This window comes from Meleagris gallopavo, chromosome 4, assembly GCF_905368555.1.
Source record: "Meleagris gallopavo chromosome 4, MGAL_WU_HG_1.1, whole genome shotgun sequence".
Lineage (NCBI taxonomy): Eukaryota > Metazoa > Chordata > Aves > Galliformes > Phasianidae > Meleagris > Meleagris gallopavo.
In genome coordinates, this window is record NC_139407.1 from 23,139,858 (window position 1) to 23,159,609 (window position 19,752).

At 42.0% G+C, this 19,752-nt stretch overlaps 2 protein-coding genes across 3 annotated transcripts in view; both read left to right on the plus strand.

Moving 5' to 3' along the window:
- Positions 1-19,752, plus strand: part of GALNTL6 (polypeptide N-acetylgalactosaminyltransferase like 6) — a 430,337-nt gene that overhangs the window by 379,321 nt on the left and 31,264 nt on the right. For both annotated transcript variants that reach the window (XM_085222467.1, XM_085222466.1), the window contains exon 8: positions 12,643-12,750. In XM_085222467.1, coding sequence (XP_085078593.1) covers positions 12,643-12,750 — 108 coding nt within the window. The remainder of the gene's footprint in view (positions 1-12,642; positions 12,751-19,752) is intronic.
- LOC109367246 (uncharacterized) lies at positions 8,885-10,092 on the plus strand. The gene has a single exon (XM_019614644.2). It carries the CDS (start codon positions 8,954-8,956, stop codon positions 9,902-9,904), a length of 951 nt encoding a protein of 316 aa, XP_019470189.2. The 5' UTR covers positions 8,885-8,953; the 3' UTR covers positions 9,905-10,092.

The window sequence follows — 19,752 nt, forward strand, 5'->3', positions numbered from 1 at the left end:
GGCACTAGAAACAGAGATACTAGAGTACCCCAGTACGTTTTGCTCAAGCAATAGATTTTCTTTGTAGCCAGCTGTGTCACACTGGATCTCATTTCAGTCATATCTTCTGAATCATCTCATTAGTACACACTAACCTTAGGGTCCCTGTCTTTTTTATTAGTATTAAAAAAGAAGAAGGAAAAGGATTGCCTAATAGAAATAGCTTTTTACTGGAAGAACTCAACCTATACAAGCTTCAGAAAAAAAGACTTGTTTTGTTTGGAATGACAGAAAATGGAAGAAGAAATCAAGGGGGCAGGAGAGAGAAACAGGACAGACTTTTTTGTTAGACCAGAATCACCGGTATCAGCTTGGGTTGCTGCATCAACAATTTTTACATCAAGAGCTACAAATTCAGTCATCTTGAAACATTTTAAAGTGACAACAAATTATTCAGTTTAATTTACTATTCTATTTACAAACTTGAGAGATTGATGGACTTGCCATCTCTGTTATTCATAAAGTCAGTGAAGAAAACAGATTACCAACCTGTGTGAGACCTTTACTTGAGTGCATGGGAAACTACATCTTAGAGTTCCTTAGGACAACCAGTGGTATGGTTTGTGGAAGTGTTGTATCGTGAGTGCTTTGCATCCACACCATTATCTAGTATTAATGCTATTTTGTTTGGCAAATAATTATTTGGAGCATACTGCTACAATAACTCTCTCAAGAATATCTATTAACACCAGTTCCCAGTCATTTCTTCAATTCAATCTTAAGTATTCTGTGAAAACATGTTTTTTCCATTAAAAGCTGCAGAAAGAAGCCAATTGGAATGTCTCATAACTATAGAAAGTTCATCTTCAAAGGTCTATTTCAGGCTGGTCTTTAAACTCAGTGATGGATTTGGTGTTCCTTTCATGTTCTTCACGTCATTTTGTTTTTAACTTTGAGATTATTTTTTATGAAAGTTGCTACATAACTGTAAACAAGCAAATGACACAGCTACTATAAATGGATACCTTACATGATAATATGACCGTCCTTATGTCAGACTTGGGATCCTTGTGATTAATTCAAATACAGTGACATAATTATGAGAGCATGACAGAGAGAGCTGTCACAGACTCCCTAAAAGGAAGCAGTGTCTGGTTCACACTGAACTAACAGTTCTGTTCCATAAGCTGAAGGGAAGAGCATTCACACGTAGTTTTTGGTCCTCTATTCAGTGGTGAATTTCAAACACCACTTCATGGACTAGTGAATTATTGTAACCCCTCTTTTTTAATGTCATAACAATATATATACGTATAACAAATCCTCAGGGACTGGTGCTGGGAACAGTGCTATTTAACATATTAGTAAGCAGCATAGACAGTGGGATCGAATGCACCCTCAGCAAGTTTGCAGATGACACCAAGATGCACCAAGATACAGTTGACACGTCAGAGTTATGGGATGCTATCCAGAGGGACCTGGACAGGCTTAAGAAGTGGGCCTATGGCAGCTTCATGAAGTTCAGCACAGCCACGTGCAAGGTCCTGCACCTGGATTGGGGCCATCCTAAACACAAATACAGGCTGGGTAGAGAATTGGGCAGAGAAGGATTTGAGGGTGTCAGTTGATGGAAGACTCAACATGAGCCAGTAATGTGCTCTTACATCCCAGAAGGCCAATCGTATCCTGAGTTACATCAAGAGAAATGTGACCAACCAGTCAAGGGATTACATCCCTCTATTCAGATCTTGTGAGATCCAGCTGGAGTACTGCACCCAGTTTTGGAGTCCCCGACACAAGAAGGACATCAAGCTATTGGGGAGGAGAGCCACGAAGATGATCAGAGGGTTGGAGCACCTACACTCCAATGACAGGCTGAGAGAGCTGGAGTTCTTCACGTGTAGAAGAGAAGGCTTCAGGGGGATCTTATAGAAGCCTTCCAGTACTTGAAGAGGGCCCACAAGAAAGCTTTGGAGGGGCTTTTTAGAAGGGCATGTAGCAACAGGATGAGGAGAAATTGATGTAAACTTGAAGAGAGTAGATTTACACCAGATATAAGGAAGAAATTATTTACTGTGAAGGTGGTGAGACATTGGAACAGGTTGCCCAGAGTTGTTGTGGTTGCCCCCTCCCTGGAAGCATTCAAGGCCAGGCTGGATAGGACTTTGAGCAACCTGATATAGTGGGAGGTGTCTTTGCCTATAGCAGGGGGTAAAGCCACATACCAAAGGGAAAAGATAACTTGATAATTAAGATCATATTCAGGAAAAGTATGTTCGCACCCAGAGATCTCTGTGTTGCTGTACCATGATTATCCACAGTCACCCCACAACCCAAATGACAAAAGTGTTGGCTACAAAGCAGGTGTGTAGCTGTGAGTGAAGAGTATGGCTTTGGACAGCTAGAGAAGTTAAATCTTTGAGAAACACATAATGGCTAGATCAGTGCTATTATCTGGTCTCAGTTAAATAGTCCTCAATTAAATAGCCTCTAGTCCATTAATCTAAGGCTTCATCCACTTCTTCATTGTGATCTTAATATCAGCTAGTCTGCTGCGTGAATTTAAAGGCTGGTGCAAGAGTCATCTTGCTAACACCAGCAAACCATATGGCTTTATGAGTTTAAGATGCTAAGGCAGAGATTGAAGACTGATTAAAAAACCTGTATAGTAAAATTATAACAGGACAAGTGGTTGAACTGAGAGTCAGGCTGCAGTTCATGACACAAAGAGGTTGAAACACTTTTAGGAAAGGTTCTCCCTCTTGGAGGGACAGTGTCTGTTTTGATGTTTCTCACTGGCTGTTTCATTAGATATGACCTGGGATAACAGGCACCAGGATTCAATGCAGAGCAGTCCTAACCAAAAGTCTTTTTCTGTGGGGGAAGTTGTGTTATCATATTATGCATGGACAGAAGGTTGAGGAAAAATCTGGTTTTGTGTGTTCAATGGAGTGAGAGTTTTTCTAAAAGAACAAAAGATTCTAAACAGAGTGAATCTACACTGAAGCTAAATTTACAGCACAGCAATGCAGTAAGTTTCTCCAAAATACAGGAAGCCTTATAATGTTTCTGTGATATTTGGAGCTATGCAGTAGCATGAAAGGAAACTTCCACAAACTTCAAACAAACTTCTATTCCAGGTGCTGAGTTGTTAAGAGCACAGCTTTCTGTTTTGTTTTGCCTAACAAAAAGGCTGCTTATTAAGTTTGCTTGACCTTTATTTCCTGAGGGAAACCAATGTATTTCTGTCTTGTTCTTGCCTAGTAACATTGCTATGGAGGACAGCAGCAATTATAGAACTGGGTGCTGCATTGATGGACTGCTGTTTCCAAATCAGAGCATTCATGCACAAATCCATGGATGGTGAAGCAGTCACAACCTGTGTCTCAAAATATGACCTCTTCATTAAAAAGTTTCTTAGATTAATTTTTGCAAAAGAAATAATGTGCAGTATTTTAAATTTTTTTTGGCAGCATAACCTCAGGATCAATTTTTTAATTAAAAAGATGTATGGTGTCTTGCTGATGATACTGTTCAGGGTATGCTTAACTTGAGAAAACTGTCAAAGCACTAGAACTGACCTGATGAATAGTTTCCTTTCTCATTAACCAGGGAAGTCACTATTTAGGAAATCCTAAATTTAAATCTGCTAAAAAGGCACGGTTTATGTAGTAATTTCCAAAATATATTGAGTGGTGAAAGATATTCATTTCCTGTGTTTGCTGAAGATCCTTTATGCTGGACATTCCTTAGGCATAGACATAAATCATACCTTAACAGAAATGCTCATGCAGATACCCTTGCCTCTTTGAAGCCAATCACCTGTATCTAAGGTTTTATCCTTATGCATGCTGACGTATCTTCCAGATGCTATTTATCCCTGTTTTTCAACACATACCTCCAAGTTTGTTAATCCCTTTCTTTACTATCACTGCTGTTACTTCCCTCCACTGCTGACAACCTTGAGGAGAAGCAGGGAGTAGGGCAGCATTACCACTTGTCAATGCAGTTATAACCAATACAGACTTAGTATTCAAAAGGTGCTGATGATGGCTGTTGAAATATCCACGGTCATCAGTTTCCAGAGTACACAGTACTGTTTTAATATCACTGGCATGAAATCCCACTGCACTGCAAGTAAATGGTTTTGCTGTTTCTGAATTTGCTGGCCACACATTTGAAGTCATTGTTCCCATTTTTCAGTCTTTTCTTGCATTTAGTTGGACATTCTTGTTACATTTAAAAGTTCATAATAAAATATTCTTCCTTCTCCTTTTCTACTGCTGCCAAGTCTCGTTTTTTGGCTTATATTTCAGGAAGAATGTCTGCAACATCCCATAATATTTTGTATTCTTATTTTCTACACCTTTTTCAGCCTCCTTGTGGTAGTACATTTCTCCTGGTTTTAGTCTCTCTTTCTTGCTCAGTGCTCATAGCACCAAGCTGACAGCTTTGCACAACGTACTTTATATTCCTCTTCCACCGGTTTACTGTTTTGTGGTTTTTTTTCCAATAATTTCAGTGTCTCTTGTCATTGTCTGTCTTACTACTGACTCTCAGCAGCAGCAGTATATTTCTCAATTAGTTTTGAAGCCTGATCCAAAATCCATTCAGTCCTCAATCTTTTACTTAATTTGTTATATGTTTACGTTCCTGTTCCCAGCAATACATCCTCCACTGCTCCAATATCATGAGTCTCTTACTGCGGTAATTATGATTACAGCATAGCATATGGATTGGAATCTTGTTCTCTTGTGCACTGTATTTACATTTTAGAGATAGTCTCTCAAGCTAGATAGGTAAGGCAAAGAGGGAGAGAGCAGGCAGCATTCATTATGAGGATGAAGTAATATGAAAAGAGGGTGATTCACCCGAAGTCGTACAAGAGCTGTATAATGGAACCAGAAAAATGTTGTGGCAATACCTAAGCTGCAGTCAGGACCTAAACCACACAACTACAACTTAATCTCTTTTAAAGCTTTGCATTAATTCTTGCCTCTTGCTTTCAACCATCCCCATAAAGTGTTTTGCAACATTCTCTGGGAAAGAGCTATAAAGACAAATTGATATAGTATTTAGATGACACGTAAACTACTCTTCTTTTGATCTTTCCAAGCTGAAATTGCATTGTTTTGGTTTCATCTTTATTTTTTATACCTCAGACAGGGAGCAGATTCATTGCTTTTGTAAGGAGGAGGCATTAGCAATCTTGAGAGTTTCATTGCTTGCTTCTTAGATAAACAGAGGCATCAGTGTTGTGATATCATTTTACCAAATGTCCCACACCACCTGAATTCCTTTCATGGTACACTGAAGAACTGCAATATTTAACACAGAAGCCATCCTCCGATTTCCTGTATTCAGTGCAGGTGACATAAAAATGCACATTTTAAAGACAGGATTGCCAGAATTGATCTTCCCAGGAAAATATAAAAAACGCCTTTAAAACCATTCTGAAGCTGAAAGATAAACAGGAACAGCTGCTAAATGTCCTTCAAGGCAGGCCAAGATTCATTTCAATTACCCTACACAGAGCACCTCAGGTGCAGCACAGCATTTTCAAGTTTTATGTCTATCAAATATAAACCTAACACAAAGTGTTATTTCCTCCCACTTGTTACTGCCTCGGCATACCTGACGGGGGTTTTTTCTGAATCTTTTTCTTCTTTTCTTTTTTTATTTTCTCTCTCTCTCTCTTTTTTTTTCTCTTTTTTTTTAACTGATACCCAATGCAGTGCATGTCTACCTCTGCTCTCACTGGCCAAGTTAAATTAATATTGGCCTACATACATATATATGTGTGTGTATATATACTACTTTATACTACTCTCTTGGGTGTTGTTTTTTTTTACATTTGTTATTTGTTCTGTGGCTGACCTCCCTCTGAGTCAAACTTCTATGCTGTCTCCTCTTCAGTGACTTAGAAACCTTGTTTAATAACTTCAGTGTCTTGTCTAGCCTTCAAAATAATGTTTTAATTTTAAAAAACAGCAATGAATAGTCAATATATGCCTGCACTTTCATCAGTGCATTGGTTTATTTCAAGACAGCCACAGAGATTTCCACCAAAAGATCCCAAAGGAAATAATGTACAAATAAAGTATTGACAGAAAGGTGAATAATGTATTTTTTAATAATTGGTATTACCCACCTAATTTTAACATTCTCATGTTTATAACTTTTAATATGTTTATGAGCATTGTGAGGTAGGTGACATGGGCTTAGGTGGATGAAGATTTGAGGATTTCAGTGTTTTCTTTACGAAGTATGTTCAAAAAACAAAAGGTCGTGTCAACATGGCATAGCAAGGCTGCTCTGGGCTGTAATGAGTTATTCTGGCACAGATGCAGGGCATTTCTTTGGGTCTCCATTTCCAACCCATCGGAAGAACTGTGCTCACGCTTAATTCCATCAACCATACGTGTTTCCATTTGGCAAGAGTGATATCCAGTACAGCTGCCTCTGTAACCCTGTGCCGCCAATCTGCACAACGTGCCTGCCCATCTGGCATGCTGCCATGCACCAGAAGCAGCAACATGGCACTCCTTGCCCTGGAAGGACAGGCTGCTGGGAGCTGTTAAGCTCCCAAGTAACTCACAGCTGTACCCAACTGCACAGTGGGGTCTCTGGATCTGCAGGGCAAGCTCAGGATCTTCCCCACCTCTGCCAGTTTCAAGCCTTCCTTACTTCCTCCCACTAGCATACTTAGGTTTGTCCAGCAGTCTGCTACAAAGCGTCAAACAATTACCAGGTCTCAGCTGGATGTCAGGGCTACCAGCTGACAGACTACAAGGGCCAGTACCCAAATGGCCCATAAGGTGTAGCTTCCTAAATTGCTTTGCAGCTCAAGCCCTCATGCTAAAACCCCTGCTTTTTCCATTCACAGCATGAGTAGCACAGTCAGTCTCAGGAGCTGAATTCCCACTTGCTACCTTCGGCAATTGCTTTCAGTTACACTCAAGCACTAAGTTATCCCATAGTGCAGTGCTTAGCATCTGCATGTTCAGATTACTCAAATTTCATTACAAGCTTATGACCACACAGCCAGGACCACACAGATGTAGTGCAGGCAAGCACAGTGAAAGAGGCCAAATTCCTGTCCGTTTTCACTGTTGCTTTAAGTGAATGAAACTATTCATTTATTTTTTCCTGTGATTTCAGTAAGTCAGCAGCTACAGCCAGCTAGCTGGTGGGCAGGAGAGGGAGGGTACAAAATGTAAGGTTAAAAAGTATAGATGCACATTGTTCTCTTCAGGCCTCACAGAAAACATAAATATTCATAATCATATTATATTTTTTGATACCTTTTGTTAGGGATCTGATTACTGTTATTTTAATGGGGAGCATGTCAACTTCCTGATGAATTCCTTACTGCATGTAAGTCATTCATTGGAAAGATATTTCATCATCTGTTCTGTTATGCCTTAGCCTAGGTCACAAATTTGCTTCATCTCACTCCAAAATGCTTCAAATACAGATAAAATCATATGTAATACATGGACCTGAATTCTCACCTCAATGAATGGAAATGTTTCATGACACATCTTTACATGCACCTACATAAAGAAGGACAAGCCTTTTCTATCTCAGCTTGTATGTGGTTTTCTTTTAAACAGGGTGGGAAGGGGCTGGGGAATTTTTGTTTCCAGTTTGCTCCCCTGAAGTTCAGGGTCCTGACACTGCTTTTTCCTCCAGATCACAAATTCCACCAGGCCACAATCACTACAGCCCAGGCTGCCTCCAATCTTAACCTCGCTAATGCTCTCCTCTGCATTGGTGAGCACGAGATCCAGTAGGACTTCAGCTTGGGTCGATCTGTCTAATACTTGGAGCAGGAAGTTATCCTCAACAGAGTCCAGGAATGTACTGGATAAATAACATCAAATAACTCTTGATAAGCAAGCCAACCTGGGGCCAACTGTTGCAAGCCCTTGCATGGACAGAGGGCCAAGGCTTGCAACTGGTTTGATTGCTCTGCAAGGAGGAGAAAATCCCCCAGAGACAGCCCTGGGTTTTGACATCCCTCAGGAGGAACGTGGAGGTCCCAGAGGGCTGGCCAGCAGAGCTGGAGTGTGGAGAAAGCCTGTAGGACTTCCTCCTGCAGCCTAAGAATGATAGAGTCATAGAATCATTAAGGTTGGAAAAGACCTGAGATCATCAAGTCCTACTATCAGAGAGAAACATGAACTTTTATTGAATAAATCTCCTTGCTGTACATGCCTGAGGCTGCGTGCCATGGCCAGAGCGACCTGATGGGGCCCATGGGAAGATGTGGCCAACGCCCTGTGATTAGTGTGAAACACCAATGCCAAGCACACGAGATGCAAATAATGGAGTGGGTATTGGAACTGGGAAAAGCCCAGAAACTTGTGAAACTAGTGCTGGCACTGAAGCACGTGCTGCAGGTGAGGACGGCTCATTGTGATGACCCAACAATGGACTGTGGCATCGCTGTGGGATAGGCAGTGATGTCCCCAAGTGAAGGTCGAATAAAGGTGACGCCCGACAGCTTGGCCAAGCTGTAGTTTGAGACATCTCCAAGCAACGGATTGTGACTCCATAGCCCACAGATGCTTTAACGTGGTGTAGCGGCTCAGCTCAGCAGTTCGTGCCTGGCCTCCAACCGAGCGTGTGTGCGAGGACTGGAGTGTGGACAGGGCGAGCTTTGGTGCTGGAACGTGCTCTGGGTGCTGCTAGTGCAGCTCTCAGTAGCCGTCTCAGAGCCACTTTTTCTTTACCCCGACCCTGCTGGGAGCAGGCAGACGGGACATCCCAGAGAGGCACGTGCAGCAGCATAGGTAGGTGGCACGGGGACTGATGTCGGGGGAGGTGCATTTTGAGGGGCTCTTCCCAGGCCGATATGTGACTAATGTCTCTTGTCCTCTTGCAGTGTGACACCTGCTACTGTAGTGTCAGTGCTGGGGAGCGTGTTGCCATCTTCTGCTCCCCCTAGCCCACCACAACTGGTGGAAGCATGGAGGCAGCATTAGACACCCGCTGCCCCGTGTGCCTGGAGAACTGGGACAGCGCAGCATATACCATGCCATGCTGCCACCAGTTCTGCTTCCCCTGCATCCAGCGGTGGACAAGCACCAGGCCCCAGTGTCCGCTTTGCAAACAGGGTGTACGATCCATCATCCACACTGTGCGAGCGGACAACGACTATGAGGAGCTGGTCCTCAGACCAGCTGCAGTGGCATCCACTGCCAGACGGAGCCCTGCAGGCCCCCGAGCAGCCCAGCCATGGCCTGCAGTGCCCACGCATCCTGTGGGTGGCCTTTCCCCTGCCACCTGGGCTTCCCTCTTCAGGGAGTTTCCAGCTCTGATGCGGCCCCTGCGCTCCTGGCTGCGACGGAAGCTGCGCCACATCCTGGGCACTGAGGAGCCACAGGCAAATACAGTGGCATACAGTGTCATCTGGGCCCTGCTCCTTGTCGGCTTGGCAGAAGAGATCCTGATAGAAATGCTGGAACCCGACCTGCAGGGCCACACAGTGACCTTTGTAAGGCACTTCATTGCCTTCACTGTGCAGAGGTGCGCCAGGGAGGCTCATCGCTTGCTGGGGCTCAACATCGCCCCTGCTGCTGGGGCACAGGAGGCCATTGCATCAGAGACCAGAGCTGCCCCAGGAGAGGAGGCTCCTGTCCCTAGCCCAGCATCCTCCAGCAGCCCTGCCAGCTCCAGCAGGGACGAAATGCTGGGCAGGACAGGAGAAGAGCTCAATGGGCGTCCCAGCCTCCCACATTCCAACCTTGTGAATGTCACCATGGAGCAGGCAGTACCCCATGAGGAGCCAGAAGAGCTTGTTGCAGGGCCCTCTGGCACCAGCCCACCTGAGGGGACCCGGCGAGCCCCGAAGAGGAAGGCCAGCAGCTCCCAGCTGTCAGCATCACCGAAGAAGAGGCCACCCCGCCGGCAGGATTAGAGCAGTGGTGGAGCTGAAGAGACGGGCTGGGCAGCAATTGGAACATACACCTGCCCCAATGGACTCTTGCCATCAGTGTCCAATTCCACCATGGAAATAAAGTAGAACAAAAGGCTGAAAAAAAAAAAAAAAAAAAAAGTGTTAGTATCGCTAACAGCAAAGCATACCAGTTGTTGCTTCCCCATCCCTGACATTTCTTCCCTTTTTCCTACTGCCATGCTACTGCTGAACCCCAGGGTTCCCCACTTTCCTTCTCTGAAAGTGCAAATTTCTGCACCTGAGGAGAGGCATCCCCAGAGCACACTACAGCTGGGTTAGCCAGCTGCAGCAGAGCTAGGAGTCCTGCTGGACACCAGGCTGAACCAGCAAGGAGCCCAGGTCGCCTTGATGAATAGTGTCCTGGGCCGCATGAGGCCAGCTGCTGCCAGCAGGTGAAGGGTGGTTATCCTGCCCTTCTGCTCAGCTCTGAGGAGGCCACAGCTGGAGCTCTGGACCCAGAACTGGGCTCCCCAGCACAAGGGAGACCAGGTGCTGTTCATTTTGCATGTCCGTAGCTCTGGGAGTGCAAACTGTCCGTGTCCCACCTTGATGGGCTTGATGGGTTTGATGGACTTAATGGACTTGGTGGGATGTGGTATAATTGGAGGGCTGGAGGGCTCGGTATGGGGAGCAGGGCTTGTCCCCCGCCTTGGGGAGGAGCCCATCTTCCACCCATGTGTGACGTATTCTCCAGCATCTGCATCACAGGCTGCACACAGCTTTCACATTATTGTATGGGGTGTTTTTAAATTAAACTGCGACACTTCCCCTGTGACATGTCTCATCCATTCCTGACTGCTGAGCGTTTCAGGACCGTGCTGTGGTCAGGGCATTCCCAGACCCTAGGTAGGGTGAGGATTTGTGGGTCAGTTTCTGGGAGTCATGCAGGGCTGGAGATGTTTCCTCAGCCCCTCCAGGTACCAAAATCCCTAAGTTCCATGGTACTGTGACTCTCATCTTGTGCCTTATCACCTTGCACCATGCCCTGTTCCAGCTTTGCATAGATTCTGTTCCATCCCTACTGGGTGCTAGGAACCACTTCCGAGAGCTGAGTTCATCAGAGACCAGTGCAGAGTTCTCCTCTCCTCCTCCACTGAGAAGGTACAACGCCAGCACCAAGACAGCTTGCTAGCACTCAGCTGGGTAGCCACTTCGCGGAAATGGAACTGGGGTTCTGGTGGACATAGAGATGGCAGCACTGTGCTTAAGGCCATCTCCAGGTTGCTAGCTCAGAGTGGGTTTTGTACAGTCTCCACCGTAGCAAAGGCCATGCCTGGCCCAGCAAGCCTCTGCTTTGCAGCACGTCCTTGGCTTCAGGAGACAGATTCTGAATTTCTGCCTCCCTTGCTCTCCCTTAAGACATTGCAGATCATAGAATAATGGAATCATAGAATGGCCTGGGTTGAAAAGGCCCTCAAAGATCATCTAGTTTCAACTACCCTGCCATGGGCAGGACCACCAACCACTAGACCAGGCGGCCCAGAGCCACATCCAGCCTGGCCTTGAATGCCTCGAGGGATGGGGCGTCCACAACCTCTCTGGACAGCCTGTTCCAGTGTTTCACCACCCTCTGAGTGTAAAAACTCCTCCTAATATCTAATCCAAACCTCCTGTCTTCATTTAAAACCATTTCCCCTTGTTCTATCACTATCCACCCATGTAAACAATCATTACCCCTCCTGTTTATATGCTCCCTTCACTGTGAACTTTTTATACTTTATTGGTTTTAGACTGCTGAAAAATGTTCTGTTTGGGGGATTTCTGGTAGTGTTTTTTGTTATTGTTTTCTATTTCTCTGATTTGCAAAGTCAAATTGCTTTATTTATCTACTTATTTAAAATCAGAATGTTATAAATGTTGTCAGCATGCCACATAAGTCATCTAATAACCACCTTGGTAGTTTAGTTGTTCAGCATAGACAGTGATGTCACTTATTTCCATTGTACCTCTGACATGGCACACAACCTAGCTCTCCCATATACTTGGTAAAATGTAGTCATGCTAAGTGGAGTGTTGTGAAGAGTTCTTTGCTTGCTGCCCCTCAGCACACAAATAAGTTTTTGTCTTGTGAAGGACTTGCAGCTCCCATCATTTTTGTGGGAGTTCTGGTTGCTCTAACCTGAAGCATCACACATATCCTCCAGATGACCCCATTTATTTCTGTGTTAAATGTACTAATTACAAAAAGAAGCGACGTGCTCTTCTTTCTCTTTCTGCATGATCTTGATCATAAGTTAATTGATTTTGTTTATTTTTCCTTATAAATTGGAGAACACCTTAACAATGGAGCTTTATGTTCACTGTTCAATATGAAAGATGGGTATTTTGATATTTTTTTCTTCCAATTGATGACTTGTTTGAACTCTCATGCCCCTCTTTTGAAATTTTGGTCCGGTATGTTTTAAACAGCTGACTTAATAATATCCTGTTGTTTTTTCAGGAGGATCATTGATATATTAAATGTTTTATATTTTTATTTTGAACATACTCTGCTTTTGTAAGGTGAGATGCCAGGTACCAAAGAACCTTATTATCTAATCCCAGCATTGGGCATGCAGGTAAGGCCACCACTATGAGTACAGGAAGAGTTGGCACAGAATGATGTGTAGTTTTCACATATCCTATGAATTAAAATGCCATGTTTTGCTCCATGTGTCTTCAGGAATCATTCTTTAATTTGCTTTCTGTCTCTCTTCCAGGTGTGGATGTGTGGAGGTGGCATGTTCGATGTTCCATGCTCTAGAGTTGGGCATATCTACAGGAAGTATGTCCCTTATAAAGTTCCTTCTGGCACCAGCCTAGCACGCGTGAGTAATTGGGTTTTGCTGTTTTTCATTTTCATTTATAATCACTTTCTTCATTTCCTATGAACTAGTTTCCACACCTAACAGTAAGCCATTAAAATGTGAAACGAATGTTGCTTTATTTTTCTGAAATGAGATGTGCAATTGCTGCAGTTATTCTGCCTTGCAGAGATAAAATTGCAAAGAGCAAAATGAAAGCTTAAAATTGTAGGGTTGGACATTTCAGTGCAGAAGTGTGTTTCATAGCAATTCAAAAGAACCTAAGAATAACCTAAGGCTTATGCTTCTTGAATAGCACAGTGTTGTCAGTCATAGCAGGACCAATTTGAAAGCATATTTTCTTATCTGTCAGCAGAACAGGCAGAATCTTGCATAAGGAATATTTTCTGGGGGAAAAGAACTGAGCAAGAATGATTTGAGCAACTGTCTAATTATTGTATAAAACCTAGTTATGGGATGCCGCCAACTTGGAGTCATGTGAGTGAGAAATTAGAAGACCTCTAGATATTTCTCAGACTACCATCCATATCCACGGGGAACTTTTTGCTCAAGAGAAGATGTTCTGTATCTTTCTGGAGATGTTCACAGGATGTCAAAAGATGGGAGACAAAGGGCACAGATGTAGCTTCCAGGCAGATAGTAGTATTTATTCATGCTTAAGTTTAATCTTTTCTATTTTAGAGGATTTTTTTTTAAATAAAATGGTGTTAATATTAAAGTCTGTATATTGCCGTAGGATAATGTTTTATGAATCCTTTTTTTTCTTAATAATGAAAATGTGGTAAGAATATCTTTTAAAGGGGAGATACTCTTAGTTTCGGCGGCATGGAACAAGTCTGGCTGTGATAACTCTGGAGACAGGAATGAAGCCTTCTGTACTCCCTGCCTGACAGCTGCCTAGAGAGAAAAAATTGCCTGAAAAGAATGCCCATGTAAATAGCAAGGCACAGTAACGAGATTAGTGGTTGTGTAGTGTTAGTGACAAGGGGATTGATTAAGTTGAGAGATTCAGATCTTCCCCTAAGCTAACTACGTGTATTCTCAAAGTGTCCTTATTCAGATTTCTACACTGGTTGATATAAACTGCTTTGTTATTGTATCCCCTGGTGAAACCACACTTAACTTGATATTAGAAATCCAAGTTTCATTCTTTCTTTTCCCCTACTACAGAACAAAGTATTTCACAGGAGAATATGCTGCTGCATTACCTGAAGGAATCAAATTCAGTCATTTCTGTTTGTACTTACTAGCATCTCATACAGTTCAACAGTACCTTTCATGGTGGCACTGTGAATACTTGCAGCCAGTGGGTAGCCACAGCCTGCAGTCTCCCTTTTTTTCTATTCATATGTATATGTGTGTATGTATACGCATGTAATATATTTATATTTTTATACCATACATTTATTTTCACATGATTCTAATTAAACATTTGTGAAATATTGGCACCCTAGAATACCAGATATAAAATTAAATACCTGCTCATACTCTGCCCTGTCTTGTGAGAAAAGATGTAGTAGCATGTTGATAAGATGGACCTTATCCATCCCATTCAAGAAATAGTTCCATCTGTGTTAGAATCTGAAACATGATGATGCTTAGGTAAATTTCTGGCATATGTTAAAATTTGAAAGAAAAATTGAATTTTCAGGTTCTTAATTTTTTTCTGGTACAGTATTCTAAATCAAAATATAACTGTTAAGATGCATTTTGTCAAGGTTCTGTACATTTTAGTGTTTGGGGCTATCTTAATAACTAGCCAAGGAACAAAGGACCCTGAACCATAATGTTGTGTTTAAGCCTAAATATATTCTCCTTCTGTCATCCAATCCAGAAAAGCAAAAGCAAATACATACTCATCTTTCATATGTCAGTCCCTTTGAAACAGGCCATTTGTGGTTTTGAATAAACTGCTCCAAACAGAGCTGTTAGCCAAAATAATGCTGTGGCAAATTGCCTAGATTTTTCAGCAATCTTTACCTTATTCTCCGAATATCATGATGTTCTCCAAAGAATGTAGTTTGCTTGTAAAAATATTTTATCTGAAACTTCCCTCCAGTTCAATAATATAATGGATAGCATACCAAAAGAATACCCAGAAGTATTATCTCTGCAATATTTTCAGTACTTAATTGTTTCCATAAAACATTTTGCTAAATCCTTTTCCATCTTCTGCTGTGTAAAGGAGGATGCTGGAGGTGCAGTTCACAAGGGAATAAGCCGTAGGAAGCCCAACTGAGATTGTGTAAATGATTGCAGTAGCCCCTTCACTTGTCAAGAGAGAGCTTTCTGTTCTGCAGATACTGCTTTAAAGAAGCATGGATGTCCTCATCCCGTCCCTCAACACCAGCACAAGTGACAGGGACGAGTTAGAAAGATGGAGCTTCTAGACAAACTCTTGCATAACTCAGATCATACCATGGATCTCTTTTCAAGCTGTTTCAGCCTATGTTTGCCCATTTTACCTTCCCTTCTCTTAGAATTTCACCTGTTTACATCTTTTAGTAGCAAGTTTCAACATGCAGTTTCAGCTAGCTATGTAATATCTGACCAGTTTAGGTATATTTTTAAAGAGTTATGATCTGTGATGAGAATAACTTGATTTATAAAATGAAAGACTTGTCAAAAACTGTTTTCTGCCTTCCCCATCAGTAAATAGCCATTAGCGTACCACACACAATAGCAGGTGTCATTACATCAATTTTCTATGTCCTTATTATTGTATTTCTTTCCTTCTTTTCTGTCATTCTAGACCTGACAGGCCTACACATACCTTGTGTGTTGAAAAAAATCCACCTATGTCTGTACAGAATATGCCGTACAGAAGTAAAGCAAACTGTAAACATGCATGGTAGATTTATAAAACAGGCCGTTACAGAATCACAGAATGGCCTGGGTTGGAAGGCACCTGAAAGATCACGAATCTCCAACCTCCCCCCCAACACAGGCGTGGCCACCAACCTACACATTTAATACTAGACCAATACTAGTCACAAGCAAACGCAGATAACAAAGCTTTTTCTGGAGATGTCTCAGGATGTCACTGCTTGCCAGGGGCCCAATTTACAGGTAATTGCACATAAAATGAGATTAATGGGCATGCAGATGACAGCAGTGATTCCTCATTGTAGTGTGGAAGTACCACATAATTATTCATTCATTTGTTCAGTCACCCTCTGCACAACACTGCAGCGACTAATAGCTACTTTTATTTGTTTGTTTTAGGTAAAGTATAGCAAACTAGGTCTCAAATCTTAAAACCCCACACAAGTCATTGTCCTGTTAAGGACTTCTGAATTGTTTGACTGGACTGCTTTAGTTGCTTTATGATATTCTTCACTGTTGCTATTTTTTGTTAAGAGTTACAGTTAAGACTTTTTTTTTTTTTTTTTTACTGAGTTATCTATGAAGTTAGACCTTAAAATTGAATTAGCAATTTCTTTTAAATGTATCCCAGAAAATTATTTTATTTTGCTTCTTGTTGGGGTGGGGGGATTTTTCTATTCATGATTCTGCCAGAGCTATAAGAAAATCATCAATAAGCAGTCACTTTCAATAGGATATACAGAGATGAACTCAGAATTTCAAAATATATCCACAGAATTTTTTTTCATTTACAGGTATCTTACACAGCACTTTAGCCTTAACTCAGAACATTAGAGCATTAGGCCTTCCTGAAGGGAAGGGCAGTCCCACTGAAGTTCACATTTGGATGCTAACCCAACAGCATGGTGAATCCTAATCTTAACCTGAATTCCTCCCTGCACTCCAGGACGTGGGATCCCAGAGCACAGTGATCCTCTGACCCAGCAGACACAAGCCCGATGACATTTGCCTCATTACACAGTGTCGCTGAATTGGGACTTACAAGAGTTTGTTTCAGGAGTTCAGCTGCTAAAGGTGGGTTCAGATTCCCACCTGAACCATTCTTTCAGCCTTTTTCTGTGGCTTTGAAAAGATAATTCCTTTAAATAAAGAAATGTAGCTAGACCATCTGGTGCTGTGACTACGTTTGCATTTTTTAGCAGAGCTTGCTTTAATATTATGATCACTTATTTTAATTATTTTTTTTCCAGCTGCAGATAATGTTTGGGCATTTTCTTAAAGCAGCTCTTCAACATTTTCTTTTGTTTCCAGACAAGTTAAAGAACAGAGGAGAAACAGGTAAAGAGAGCTCGTAGGGCTGCGTTTTCATATGACTGGAGTGCAAACCAATAGATGTGGCATGCTGCTCAGGGACAGTGCTGGTACTTTCATAGTCACCTCCTTAGTGCTTAGCACACTTTCTAGTGTTTGTTCAACAGCCTGGCACTGGAAGCCAGGTTAGGTAGCTGAAGAAATGTGTCTGGAAACAAACTACTGAACTCTCTTCTAGGATTATCAGCAAAGGTGGGCTGTAGGCTACCAAGTATGAGTCCGCAAAGTGGGCATCACAGTAGCAAACAGATGTTACACCATCGTTCTGCTTCCTGCAGAGGACCAGGCATCAGTAAATAAAGTTTGTATTTATACCTTTCTGAAACAGTTATCTCTGGAGTGGCCAAGAGGATGATGTGCTGTACTCTATCTCTCCCCACAGCTGCCTTACAAACAGGCTGAAGAGACGTGCAGGCAGAGCTTGAGACAGGGAGCATCCTGGCAATGCACCATGTGTGCATACAGAGCTTGCTGCCTACCGAACCCCACAGTCCAGCCTCAAGTGAGCAGAGATGTGTCCTTTAGTGACAGCTGGCTTTTTCCAGCCAGCTCTTCCCTTTTTTCAAAGTGTAGATTTAACTTTTTTTTTTTTTTTTTGTGGTGGTGGAGATACAAACATTGCTAAAAAGAATGAAATTCTGGCTGTTTTCAGGTAACATCTCTAGAATTTCAGTTTTAGGTATTTACAGTATACAGGCTGAAAACAATCTATTGCTTCTCTGCCAGCTGTGCTGTGCTAACTCCCACCAGAGTTATTTATATACACCACCAGCTTTCTCACCTAGTTAGTGCACTGTCTTCCATCAAGAAGCTTTTCTTTTACACCTGCAGGCATCTCTTTATTTGCTTGCTTTTTTACACAAATGCAAACCATTACTGGAATGAAAGCTAATTAAGTTTTAAACATGATTATGTACAAAGGACCAAAACAAGATGTCGGAGAGGAGAAAAGACTGCCAAACAGTAGCACTGCCTAATGCCAAAGGAAAAAAAAAGGGAGTTAGGCAAGAAGAGGAACAGGAAAAAAGCCCCCATTTGACCATAATCGACATGGGCAGATATTGAGATCTGCACGTCACAAAGCTGTATTTGGTGTCCAGGAAATGCTTTATTTTGCATCCACTGTATAAATGTACAGAAAAGAGTAATGATTGTCACTGAAGGAGGAGCATTTGCATGACATTCAGGTTTAGGGTACTGTTTTTCTCCTTGTGAGTGCTGTCAGGATTTGTATTCTGCTGCCTCTGTCATATTAATCCATACTTGTTGAATGGGTTCCTCCAGTCATGCTTTTTCTCCTTTTTCGCAGTAATTTATTGTTACATTATATTACCCATTTGCCAGAAGAGCATAAAGTATAGTTCTCTTGGCTGGCTGGATCCCAGTGTGCTTTTTAAATACTTCTTATGTAAAACAAACTGTACATTACGTTATTGCTAGCCAAATGAAGTGCAGCTGCTACCAGACATAAAAAAGATACCCGTCCTGAAGCAGCAACAACACTGTACTTCACAAAATAAACAATAAAGAGCATTTAAAATAGGAAGATGAAGTGGGTAGAAAGAAAATAACCACTTATGAATGTTATTAGGAATAAATAGATTAATATGTTAGTTGTGGTAGAGATTGTAGCATTATTTTTAGCAAATAAACAGTTGCATCCCCTCTTAGATTTCATAGTTGAAGTCTCTAGGAATGCTACAGTGACTCATGTTTGACTGATGTAATTGAAAGTAATTTTTGATGCCCTTGCTGATGAGAGAAAAGAGTGTTGTGACACATGAAACAACACCAGATGTGCGTGTGTCTGCTGGAGACATACAGCTTCCTGGAAAATGGCCGGGTTAAATGTAGGACAACAGGAATCCATTGCAGGATGCACCTGTTCCCATGGTAGTTGAATATTGACGAAAACAAAGTCTGGGGTTTGGGATTAGGGTTGGTTTCATTCCAAGAGTGAGATAGTCACAAAATCAGAAGAAAACAGTTATGTAGGTGAAGTGAAATAAATAAGAGAACTGTAGCGCTGCTTTAGTGCCACTGGATAACAAAAACATACTTAGGAACATCTGGAGAAACTGAAAACAGAAATTGCATTTTAATGATAGCTTAACTGCTGCATCAGGAACATGAATTGGAAAAGATGTAACTGTTGGGATGGAGTTTTGCAGGTTTGCAGTGTGCAGTAGTATGTCTCCAGGTAACATTTTTGTTATGAAGTATGGAATTACCTCTCTCTTCTCAGGGACCAATCTAGTTTAACCTTGCTCAGAGAAAATATATATGAATCTGTCCTTTGCTATGTCTCTCCCCGAGTCCAGTTTTCCAACCTGCTAACCAGTGCCCACCTTCTCACTGAATTTCAGTAATAACATGTCTCTTGAAAAAGGCGGACAATCTTGCATCCTTAAAAAGAAGGGGCTGTCATTTTATCAAAGAGATGTATGTTTCCCACTCCCTGTGGAATGTGAACAGGACAAAACAGTCCATGAAATATTTCTTTCTCTTTTCTCCAGTCAAGTAGTTTCAACTCTTTATTGAAGTCTAGAGATCAGTGACATTATAACTTACCGTCTTGTTGTAGAACACTGCTGAAAGAAAATCTAACACAAAGTTCCAGTTTTAAATGTGTGAGTTATATAAAAAATCAAGGAAAACTTGTCCAAATATAAGCCCAATAGTAAAGGATTTATCAAAGAACAGTGCTGTAGCAGCGCCTCAAAATGTAATCACTTCAAAAATGCATGCATGGACAACTGATGGCAGTGATGAATGAGTCTTTCTGAGGCTGATATGACCCTTGCATGC